This window comes from Mytilus trossulus, chromosome 5 (assembly GCF_036588685.1).
Source record: "Mytilus trossulus isolate FHL-02 chromosome 5, PNRI_Mtr1.1.1.hap1, whole genome shotgun sequence".
In the NCBI taxonomy this organism is placed as follows: domain Eukaryota; kingdom Metazoa; phylum Mollusca; class Bivalvia; order Mytilida; family Mytilidae; genus Mytilus; species Mytilus trossulus.
The window spans coordinates 75,715,380-75,728,666 of NC_086377.1; the positions used below are offsets into that span (position 1 = coordinate 75,715,380).

The 13,287-nt window shown below is 33.5% G+C and overlaps 1 protein-coding gene across 1 annotated transcript in view; it reads right to left on the reverse strand.

The window, feature by feature from the left end:
* Positions 1-13,287, reverse strand: part of LOC134718312 (uncharacterized) — a 76,310-nt gene that overhangs the window by 34,161 nt on the left and 28,862 nt on the right. The window contains exons 7-9 of the mRNA XM_063580807.1: positions 11,415-11,675; positions 5,716-6,267; positions 2,434-2,540 (exon numbers count right to left, since the gene is read on the reverse strand). Coding sequence (XP_063436877.1) covers positions 2,434-2,540; positions 5,716-6,267; positions 11,415-11,675 — 920 coding nt within the window. The remainder of the gene's footprint in view (positions 1-2,433; positions 2,541-5,715; positions 6,268-11,414; positions 11,676-13,287) is intronic.

Genomic DNA, 13,287 nt, shown 5'->3' on the forward strand with positions numbered 1-13,287 from the left:
ATAAGGAGTCTATTGACGATTTCGACCATGTTGACCTATTTGTACAACTTGTCTTGCTGATCATCTTACAATTTCTCAATATTTATTATAGTTTTCAAGATAGTAGGCAACAAGAATGTGTCCATAGTACACGGATGCCCCACTTGCATTTTCTATGTTCAGTGGACTGTGCAATTTGGATAAAAACTCTCATTTGACATTAAGATTATCATAGGGAACTAGATTTCAAGTTGTTCGGACTTAAAGTTCATAAAAAACTATCTTGACCAAAAACTTTAACCTGAAGCGGGACAGACGAACAGACGGAGGAACGGACCCACAGACCAGAAAACATGGTGCCCCTCTACTATCTTAGATGGGGCTTACAAATAATGCCCCTCCACTATCATGACTATCGTAGGTGGGGCATAAAAATGAAAAAAAAGGTAAAATTTGTCATTTAAGGGCAATAAAACCTAACAGAAGTCAGCTGACAGTTTTGAAATGTATGGACAATGGGTAGAGCTCAACATCCTGAACATTTTTGCTCTTGTCAGATTTTCTCTCTTTATAATGGTTTTCAAAATAATAGACAAAACTTGTATTTTACCCCTATGTTCTATGTTTAGCCTGTTGGCCATAGTGGTTGGCAGGCGAGGTCATCAGACATATTTTTTAAACTATATACAGCAATGATGATTGTTGCCAAGTGTGATTAAATTTAGCAAAGTAGTTTCAGACGAGAAGAATTTTGTAAAAGATTACAAAAATTCACAAAAAATTATTAAAAATTGACTATAAAGGGCAATAACTCATTTAGGGGTCAATTGACAATTTTGGTCTTGCTGACTTATTTGTAGATCCAACTTTGCTGAACATTATTTCTGTTTACAGTTTATCTCTATCTATAACAATATTCAACATAATAACCAAAAACAGCAAAATTTCCTTAAACACATGTTAAAATTACCAATTCAGGGGCAGCAACCCAACAACAGGTTGTCTGATTCGTCTGAAAATTGCAGGTCAGATAGATCTAAACATGATGAACATTTATACCCCAATGTCAGATTAGCTCTAAATGCTTTAGTTTCAGAGATATAAGCCAAAAACTGCATTTACCCCTATGTTCTATTTTTTTCCATGGCAGTTATGTTGGTTGTCGGGGTCGTCTGACACATTTTTAAAACTAGATACCCCAAATGATGACTGTGGTCAAGTTTGGTTAAATTTGGCCCAATAGTTTCAGAGGAGAAGATTTTTTTAAAAGTTAAAGACAACGGACGATGCCGGACGCCAAGTGATGAGAAAAGCTCACTTGACCCTTTGGGCCAGGTGGGCTAAAAAAGTGTTGAAAACTGTAACTAGTCATGATAAAACTATATACCAAATAGCAAATCAATATTTTCAAGCATGATAAAAAATAATGTGGAAAACTGATTACTTGTATGAATTCCAAGGACCATAACTCTGCACAAAATCATCAGACCGATACATAATTCAAAATTAATCTGTAACTAGTCTTGAAAAAACTATATACTAAATACCAAATCAATATTTTCAAGCATGAAGCAAAGAAGTGTGGAAAACTGATATGCTGGACTGACGGATGGACAGACAGACAGACAGAGTGCAAACCTTAAGTCCCCTACCGATGCATAAACAGAGAGGAATGACCTAATTAAGAGTGAATTAAATGCTGACAGAATTACTGCTAATTAATCTTTTGATCAGATGGATCTGTACATTACTGTAACGATAGTTATGATAGTTGTTTATTTAGCAATATCCATTATATTCACTTGCTGGAGATGTCTTCCATGTGAATTAGACTATCATGAGATAAAGTTTTGATTTCTAACATTGAATTTCCTTTAGAAATAAAGTTATGTTTTAAATAAGTCATATCAATGTATGAGATTCATTTTGTGTTCCTTGAAATATTCGCGTTCCTTTTATTTTCGCTCTTCAACTTCTACCGCGAAAAAAGCAAAATAAAACTGAATTAAAAATTTCCCTGTTTACAGTATATTGTTTTGGTCAGTTTGTATTAATGGAGCGCTCGTAGAGAACCATGACTTTCTGTAGAAAAACTGGCAATCCTAGTCAATTAAGATAGGAGTAGAACGCGAATTCACAACCTCAGTATTGACAAGTATACTACAGTAGGTAAACTATTTAGACCACTCTGCCGCCAAAGCTTCTCTAGTAGCAATATTTTTCCATTGTTGAAGACCAAACGGTGACCTATAGTTGGTAATTTCTGTGTCATTTGGTCTTTTGAGTAGAATTGTTACATTCGCAACCATACCACATCTTCTTATCTTTAGATAACTTTAATGAATATGTTTGATTGACAGCTGTCATTTTCTTTATCATCTTATGTAGAATTGTTTGAGTAAATGAGTGAATATGTAAAGAATGTCTTTATATCAGCAACATTAGTTCACTTACCTTTGGTACTTTGTCTTTATGAGTAGCAACAAACAAAATCTTTGGAATTCCTGTATATACTGCCTTACAATAAGTTAGGATACAGTTGACCCAATGTTGTAAAAATACTGAAAATAAAACACATGAATATAATATGAATATTTGCATTTCCTGGATCTCTAACAGCAACATATATCATTATTCATGTTTTAAAGCTGGTTTCAGTTTGCCATATCAATAACATTTCAAGGACTAAGTTGATTACTCTTGCAAGTAGTTAGATTAGCCTATAAAAATCATTCCCAACTGTTTCAATATGAGTTTGAAACCGTTTTTTTTTAATCACAAAATAGTTCGGTGCCATTGCAGCTGATTCTGAGGTTTGTCACTTACAGGTCTGATGTCATCAGCAATGGAAGATGGTATTAGGAAATTAGAGCTGTTATTTTACTTGGATTATGGTAATAACCTTTAAAGTTAATAAATCCATAAATGAAACTTAACTTTCTAACTCTTAAATAATTATTCTAAACTACAATGTGTAATACACAGAGTGAACACTCATTCAAAGTTAAGAAGTATTAGGCACACTAGTTTCAAAGGAGAAGATTTTTAAATGTTAGCAAACTTGATGAACACATTTCCTAAAATTTTCTTTAAAGGGCAATAACTCCTTAAGGAGTCAACTGACAAATTTGGTCATGTAACTGTTCTGTAGACCTTATTATGCTGAACATTATTGCTGTTTACAGTTTATATCTATCTATAATAATATTCAAGATAATAACAAACAAGAGGCTCTCAAGAGCCTGAATCGCTCACCTCAATTTTTTTTTGTTAAATCTCTCATCAATGATTATTTTGGTTTTTCAATTTATTTAAATGTTCTTTTTTCTTCAAAAGCAAAAAAAAAACAATCATTTTCTCCTCTGTTCTATTTCAGCCATAGGAGCTATGTTTCTTGACATACAAGGAAATAAATATAAAATGTATACTAGATACTCTGAAACTCATTTAGCCTAAGTTTAGCTGAAATTGATACAGCAGTTTCAAAGGAGAAGATTTTTTAAAGTAAGTCAACATGATGAACAAATTGTGAAAAAAGTCTTTAAAGGGCAATAACTGCTTAATTTTGGTCAAATTGACCTTTTTGTAGATCTTACTTTGCTGAACATTTTTGCTATTAACAGTTTATCTGAATCTATAATAATATTCAAGATAATAACCAAAAATAAAATTACCAAATAAGTGGCATTAACTAAACAATGGGTTGTTTGATTGATCTGATAGATCTTGACCTAATGAACATTTTAACCCCATGTCAGATTTGCTTTAAATGCTTTCGTTTTTGAGATATAAGCCAAAAACTGCATTTGACCCCTATGTTCTATTTTTAGCAATGGCGACCATGTTTGTTGATAGATCAAAACTTCGGATACAATTTATAAACTAGATACCCTAAGGATCATTCAGTTAAAGTTTGGAAGTATTTGGCCTAGTAGTTTCAGAAGAGAAGATTCTTGAAATAGTTTACGACGACAGACGGCAGATGACGACAGACGACGGACGGCGACAGACGCCAAGTGATGGCATAGGCTCACATGGCTATGCCAGGTGAGCTAAAAACTGCAAAATTTCCTCAAAACTACCAATTTAGTGGCAGCAACCCAACAACGGGTTGTTCGATTCGTCTGAAAATTTCTGGGTTTTTAGAGACGATTTTTAAATGTTAGCAAACTTGATGAACAAATTGTGTAAAATTGTCTTTAAAGGGCAATAACTCCTCAAGGGGTCAATTGACAATTTTGGTCATCATTTTTTTTTTGTAGACCTTATTTTGCTGAACATTATTGCTGTTTACAGTTTATATCTATCTATAATAATATTCAAGATAATAAAAAAAAACAGCAAAATTTCCTTAAAACTACCAATTTAGTGGCAGCAACCCAACAATGAGTTGTTCAATTCGTCTGAAAATTTCAGGGCTGATAGAAGTTGACCAATTGAAAATATTACCGCGTGTCAATTTGCTCTAAAAGCTTTAGTTTTTGAGATATAAGCAAAAAACTGCATATGCCCCCTATGTTCTATTTTTAGCCATGGCGGCCATGTTTGTCGATGGATCAAAACTTCGAATACAATATATAAACTAGATACCCTTAGGAACATTTAGTTAAAGTTTGAAGGTATTTGGCCCAATAGTTTCAGAGGAGAAGATTTTTTAAATAGTTTACGACGACAGACGCCAAGTGATGGCATAAGCTCCCATTGGGCCCTTTGGGCCCCCCTGATCTAAAAATGACGATAGCACAATAACACAATGGCAGGATGTATAAATACCAAGCCACGCCAGGAGGATATTACCAAACATGAACAACAGAAAAGTAGATAATTTACGAAGACAGATAAAAAACACACTATAACAACATGAACAAGTATTTCAGATGATGAACAACGTCAGTACCTTGAATCTATACTTCAAGGCCATCATGTATTGCAATGTATTATTTGTGACGTTGATGCAGAATATTTATCAATCAGGTTTTGGGATCTTCTGAACAACTTCTTAAGAAAAAGGACAAGACGTTCTTTGACATAACTCTGATTTATCAACTTTCTGCTCAGACACTGGTGACGTTTAAGATATACTTATCACAAATGTCCACCAGAACTATAAAATACTGTTTTATAAACTGATCCGCAAATTCTCAGAAAAAGTTTTAAATGGTGTCTCATAAATACTGATGATAAAACTTCCCCCAAAACTATAAAAGATTGTCGTTCAAAATTACTAAAATGACTGAAATCTGCCTTTTATTAACTGGAAATAAACTGGTTATATAAAATTTCCCTGTTTGGGTTTTTTTTTCTTAAAGAAGGAGGGGGTGAAAATGAATGGAACGCATCCATTGTATGGTCATATGGGAGCTGCTGCAAAAGTGGATCAAAATTTCCTTAAATCAATTTTTACTTTGATTCTGTCTTGCAGGTAAACAATCATGAACATGTTCTTGTTATGTTATGCATGCACTTTTTTGACATTGGACTTTAAGAACAATATATCCATCCATCTGGTCTTGACATGTTAAGTCCATTAAAAATGTAAGAATGGGTTTTAGAATGGTTAAATTCATCAATAATGGGCACATCACTGAAATGATATTTCCTGGTTCATCTTAATATCATATAAAAGTAATTAGCAAATCAGAATGTCTCAAACAGGACTGTTGAAAGCCATTTGTGAAGATTGAAGTAGAATTTCTGAATAGTTCAATCATGTAAGGAAAAGTTTTATTATATTACCTGCTGGTGTTGGAGTCATATGCTGCCCAGGAAAACACAAGACATCAGGAACCTGTTCATGTAATCCTTTGCTTCCATCAAATACAACAAGAAACAAAGCTCTGTAGGTCATGAAGGTCTGGTGTGTTGTATAATATACATACTGTCCACCAAAATCCCAGAAGATTAGTCGTCCCACTTTCATCTTGTATTTTCCGCTCTTTAAAACTTTTTCCATTTTTCTTCTGATTTCATCTTTAGTAATCTTAGCTTTCATTTTCTGTTTCAGCTGCTGTCGTGATAGAGGTACAATGGAGGATGCCTGAGGTGGTAACGTTAGGGCTGCTGGAGGTTGTTTGGAGAGATTATCTGATGTGTTTAATGGGAGAGGCAATGCCATAGCTTGTGACTGCTGTAGAACACCTGGATTAACCATGTCATCATCTTTACTTCCAGAAGGACTTCTATCTGATGCTTGTTGTTGGTCTGACTTTTCTTTTAGATTATGTTCCATTTCTTCATTTGAAGTCATTAAAACCTTATTGTAGACAACATCCATGGCATTATACGTTTCTGTATGAAAAAAAAATGAAAAAAACACACCACTGTATAGAATTATAAAAAAGATAGATATATATGCTAATTCTTATATGAATAGCTAGCCAATTTCACTAAGTTAAAATAGAAATTAAAAACAAAGGTACAAATGCTAAAATGTTTCGGCTGCTTTACTAACCATGATTGATTTAATATTGGCAATCTTGAAAATAAGGCTAACACATGGTACAAAATTTCAATTTAAACAGGCCAGGCCATGCAAAAAACGTCCAACAAATCTATGGCTTGTATACATATTTCTGATACAACATTTCAATTAAAACAAGAGGCTCTCAAGAGCCTGAATCACTCACCTGTAATGTTTTGCTCAAATCTTTCATCAATGATTATTTTTGTTTTTTAATATATATTAATGAATGGCTTTTAAATGTACTTTGTATCTGTCATATTTTCTTCAAAGGCAAATAAATGCATTTAACCCCTATGTTCCATTTTTGCCATAGTGGCTATGTTTCTTGACGTACAAGAATAAAATACAAAATTTATACTAGATACTCTTAAACTCATTCAGCCCGAGTTTGGCTGAAATTAATTCAGCAGTTTTAAAGGAGAAGATTTTTTAAAGTGAGCAAACTAGATGAACAAATTGTGAATAAATGTCTTTAAGGTGGTATGGGTGTCTTCCGCCATCTTGGATTGTGAAAAACAGAAAAACTAAGGTCCAGATTTTCTATCAAGTTAGCAAAATTTGATGCAAGATATTTAATGTGGATTTTAATTTAAAAGAACAAATTTATAAGAATTAAGGAATAACAGTACTGTAGTTGAAGAGTGCCACCGTCAATTGTAGATTTGACGGTCACAAATGTAGTTTTACTGGCGACGCGTAGCGGAGACAGTAAAACGGAGATTTGCGACCGTCAAATCAAAATTGACGGTGGCAACTCTTCAACTACAGTACTGTTATTCCGATTCTAATGCATTTCAAAAAGAAATAATACGATGAAACTTGGAAAAATGTCTAAATTTGACAAATAAAAAAAAATCCGCGAAACTTCATGAATGATTTTGGCGCAAAAGCGTCATGGATAAAAGTGACGTCATACGAATGAAAACTTGCAAACTGGAGGTTATGACGTTACCTTTACGCTTCAAATTCGGATAAAATAACATTAAAACGACGAATTGGAGGTAGGTGTTGTTTTATTTTTGATTATATAGTAGTAATCGGACATTTGTTGATTCGATCATTTCAAAATGGTTGTTCCTCCTTAGTTACGCCTGGTCAACTGTGGATTTGACGGCAACTTTCAGCCAATGAAAAACACTGTTACATATACAAATTGCATTAGAATATAACTTATAGATATTAATATTTTTACAAGCATTGATTATTTTTGGTTGTTTTGAAATGTTTTTAAATTGGCATTTTCAGGGGAGGTAACTCTAAAACAGTACATTTTCTGAAGGATTCTACATGGAATTTTCCTATTTTGTATTTAAGCCAGAAAAAACATACGGTGACCCTATCTTTTCTTTTGATATTCTCAAAGCATTGTCTGAAAGCAAGCTTTTCCCTATTTGTTTTACAATTCTATCATTTTCTTTAGTTTCTAATCACGAAATGGTGTTTTTTCCTGTATGATTCATACAAAATGTGTCATTTTGTCACAACCTGAAGCTTGAGAAAATGCGCAGTGACCTATCATTTTTATTCTATTTTTGAACATATTTCAATAGAAGCTACGTTTTGGCAAAGTATGAACAAATTCTATCATTTTTATTTTAGACTCCCATACCACCTTAAACGGCAATAACTACTTAAGGACACATTTGACAATTTTGGTCATATAACTTATTTGTAGATCTTACTTTGTTGAACATTTTTGCTGTTCACAGTTTATCTTAATCATTAATAATATTCAAGATAACCAAAAACTGCAAAATTCCTTAAAATTACCAATTTAGTGGCAGCAATCCAACAATGGACTGTTAGATTCATCTGACAATTTCATGGCTGATAGAACTTGGTCTAATGAACATTTTAACCTCTCATCAGATTTGCTCTAATTGCTTAAGTGTTTGAGATATATTAGCCGAAAACTGCATTTTACCCCTATGTTATAATTTTAGCCATGGCGGCCATGTTTTTTTACGAAACAAAAAATAAAACACATTCTTTATTCTAGATACCCTAAGGATCATTCAGCTTAAGTTTGGTTTGAATTCGTTCAGTAATTTCAGAGGAGAAGATTTTTTAAACTTAGAAAACATGATAAACAAATTGTGTAAAATTGTCCTTAAAGGGCAATAACTCTTTAAGGGGTCAATGGACAATTTCGGTCATTTAACTTATTTGTAGATCTTACTTTGCTGAACATATTTGCTGTTTACAGTTTATCTTTATCATTAATACTATTCAAGATAATAACCAAAAACTGCAAAATTCCTTAAAATTACCAATCTAGTGGCAGCAACCCAACAATGGGTTTTTAGATTCACCTGAAATTTCAGGGCTGATAGAACTTCACATAATGAACACTTTTACCCCTGTCAGATTTGTTCTTACGCCTTTGTTTTTTTGATATAAGCCAAAAACTGCATTTTACCCCTATATTCTATTTTTAGCCATGGTGGCCATGTTTTTTGACGAAACATAAAATAAAACATGAACTTTATTCTAGATACCGTAAGGATCATTCAGCTAAGGTTTAATTGGAATTGGTTCAGTAGTTTCAAAGGAGAAGATTTTTTAAAGTAAGCTAACTAGATGAACAAATTGTGAAAAATTGTCTTTAAGGGGGAATGACTCCTTAGGGACACATTTGTCAATTTTGGTCATATTAACTTATTTGTAGATCTTACGTTGCTGAACATTTTTGTTGTTCACAGTTTATCTTTATCATTAATACTATTCAAGATAATAACCAAAAACTGCAAAATTTCCTTAAAATTACCAATTTAGCGGAAGCAACCCAACAATGGGTTATTAGATTCATCTGAAAATTTCAGGGCTATTAGAACTTTACCTTAAATGAACACTTTCACCCCATAAGATTTGCTCTAACTGCTTTCAGATGGGTTGAGATAACACAATGTTGCAGTAGTATGTTTAGGCCAAAATTACTAAATTCAAAGGGGCATAACTCCTAGAAAAAATTGAATTCTAATTTCCTGTTGATATGCACATCTTCATAGTATATATTATTATTATCTACAAAGTTTTATGAATGTATGTTGTCTGGTTTCAGAAAAGTTGCGATGACAAGAACAGGAAGGACAGGCGGACTGATGACCTAATAACAGGTCAAAAACATGAGACCTATCCATCAGAGACCAAGTGTAGTTCTATAAATAAATTGGGAATGTGTCCATATAATGTTAACTAAAGGCTCTAAAGAGCCTGTGTCGCTCACCTTGGTCTATGTGAATACTTAACAAAGGACACAGATGGATTCATAACAAAATTGTGTTTTTGTGATGGTGATACAGTTGTATGTTTGTAGATCCTACTTTACTGAACATTCTTGCTGCTTGCAATTATCTCTATAATGAACTTGGCCCGTTAGTTACAGAAGATAATGTTAGTGAAAATTTACAAATTTTGAATTGTTAAAAATTGACTGTAAAGGGCAATAACTCCTTAATTGGTCAATTGACCTTTTTGGTCATGATGACTTATTTAGGTTTTACTTTGCTGTACATTATTACTGTTTATAGTTTTATCTCTATCTATAATAATATTCAAGATACTAACCAAAAACAGCGAAATTTCCTTAATATTACCAATTCAGGGGCAGCAACCCAACAATAGGTTGTCTGATTCATCTGAAAATTTCAGGGCAGTTAGATCTTGACCTGATAAACCATTTTACCTCGTGTCAGATTTGCTCTAAATGCTTTGGTTTTTGAGTTATAAGCTAAAAACTGATTTTGACACTATGTTCTATTTTTAGCCATGGTGGCCATCTTGTCACCGGACACAAATTTTAAACTAGATAGCCCAATGATGATTGTGGCCAAGTTTGGAATAATTTGGGCCAGTAGTTTCAGAGAAGATTTTTGTAAAAGATAACTAAGATTTATGGAAAATGGTTAAAAATTGACTATAAAGGGCAATAACTCGGTCATGTCCACTTATTTGTAGATCTTACTTTGCTGAACATTTTTGCAGTTTACAGTTTCGATCTCTATCTATAATAATATTCATGATAATATTCAAAAACAGCAAAATTTCCTTAAAATAACCAATTCAGAGGCAGCAACCAAACAATGGGTTGTCCGATTCATCTGAAAATTTCAGGGCAGATAAATCTTGACCTGATAAACAAATATACCTTGCAGATTTGCTCTAAATGCTTTTGTTTTTGAGTTATAAGCCAAAAACTGCATTTTACCCCTATGTTCTATTTTTTGCCATGGCGGCCATCTTGGTTGGTTGGCCTGGTCACCGGACACAATTTTTAAACTATATACCTTAATAATGATTTTGGCCATGTTTGGTTAAATTTGCCTTAGTAGTTTCAGAGGAGAAGATTTTTGTAAAAGTTTACAGACGACGGACCCCCGACGACGACGGACGCCAAGTGATGAGAAAAGCTCACTTGGCCCTTTGGGCTAGGTGAGCTAAAAATGGACATAACTCAAGAATGGTGAAAGTGATGCTACCCAATTTGAACTTGATCACAGTTTTGTGGTAATAAGCATTATTTAAAAATCATGGGTATGTATTATTTGTTAAGGGGCAACTCCAGAACGCTAAAAGTGACACCACCAAAATTCAAACTTGATCTGTGTTTTGTGGTAATAAGCATTGTGCATTAGTAACGTAGTATTTGGTTGAGGCAAACTAAAGTTAGAAAATGTAAAGAAAAAATTCAGCATTTTTTCCATTTGTAAAAGGGCATAACTGTAAAAAGCAAAAGTGTTGCCACCAACTTTCAATCTTGATCTGTGTTATGTGGTAATAGGCATTTTGCGTTAGTTTCATAACATTTGGTTGAGGCAAACTAAAGTTAAAGTACTTAAACTAATTTTGGAATGTACCTCTGGACTTCACATCATGTACGGAAGGACGAACAGACAGACAAGGGTAATGCTTAATGCTCCCTCCAATGCAGCAGGACATAAAAAAAAAACAATTTGTGTGTTTCAATTCTTACCTGGATTTATAAGAATCCATTTTCTTGTCTGGACATCAAGACCACAGCGACCTTCATGAAGAGAGATACCATCTGTAGGATGTCTCCCCTCGGGTATGACGTCCCCAACTAATAGCTTCACCAGACTCGATTTACCTACGGCGAACTGGCCTGTAACCATACAGCGCATGTCATACGATTCGTAGGTACCTTTACCCGTTAAACGATTTAAACGATTTAGCATGGTAGACTGTTTTTTCTTCTTCATCATGTTATTGTATTCTGTAAAAATAACATGAAGTTTTTTTACTTAAATTATAATAAAACCAATGTTATCAGGAGAAAAAGAGGATAACATAAATGAGGAATGGGACACAGACGATGAACTCGCTTGTATATTACGTTAATATAAAGGAACATAACTCGAGAACGGTAAAAGTGACGCTTACCAAATTCGTACCTGATGTAAGTTTAATGGTAATAAGCTTCATAACATTTGGTTGAGAAAAACTTAAGTTAGAGAACCGTCACGAAAAAATCAGCAATGAAAGGTGAAAGTGACTTCACCCAAATTAAACCTTGATCTGTGTTTTGTGATAATAAACATTGTATACAAGTTTCATACCATTTGTTTGAGACCAACTAAAGTTATAGAACGGTATAACCAATTTCGGAACGTACGTACAGACCGACCGACAAACAAGGGTAAAACTTAATGTCCCCTCCACTACGACAGGGTCATACAAACGACTATATCTTGCATTACAATGTACCAAATGCACAAATGGACAATACAACTGATCACATCGACAAATATTAATTATAAATAGAACATTGAAAGGCAGGGGCATTATTTATAAAGGTATAAGCTGTCAAATTCATGTTAATTGATTTTCTCAAATTTTATTTATAACATTATCAAACGTATATCCAAGTTGCAATAAGTCTAAAAGAACAATAAATAATGCATGGACTCGTTACATTGTATCAGCTTGTGCGTATATTCTGTCATAGATGTCTCAAAATTATCTATAGAAACAACCATTAGTAGTATATAAATAAAGGCAATATATATAGCAAACAGTATTAGAAAAACAGACCAAAACACAAAAACTTAACATTGAGCAATGAACCGTGAAAATGGGGTCAAAGTCAAATAAAACCTGCCAGACTGACATGTACAACATAAAATATTTCGATACACCAAATATAGTTGACCTATCATGCCTATTGCATACAATATTAGAAAAACAGACCAAAACACAAAAACTAAAATATTACCACTGAATCATGAAAATGAGTTCAAGGTCAGATGTACACCTTACAATCATTACATACACCAAATATATTAGACCTATTGCTTATAGTATCTGAGATATGGACTTGACCACGAAAACTTTACCTTCTTCACTGATCCATGAAATGAGGTCGAGGTCAAGTGAAAACTGTCTGAAAGACATGATGACCTTGCAAAGTACGCACATACCAAATAAAGTTATCCTATTACTCATAATAAGAGAGAAATTATCATTACAAAAAATCTTTTTTTTTCAAGTAGTCACTGAACCATAAAAATGAGATCAAGGGCAATGGACATATGACCGACGGAAACTTCATATCATAAGGCATCTATATACAAAGTATGAAGCATCCAGGTCTGCTACCTTCTGAAATATTTAGCTTTTAAGAAGTTAGTTAACGCTGCAGCCGAATCACTATCCCTATTGTGAGCTTTCTGCGACAAAAGTCGCAGGCTCGACCAAAATTCAAAGAGACGCTTTCAATTATCGATCCCAAGAATAATATTAGTTTCTAGAAAATCAATCCAGCATACTGGAGTTACTGCGCAGTATCTGACACATTGCCTTTAATCTAACAGTTAAATTCTTGTAAA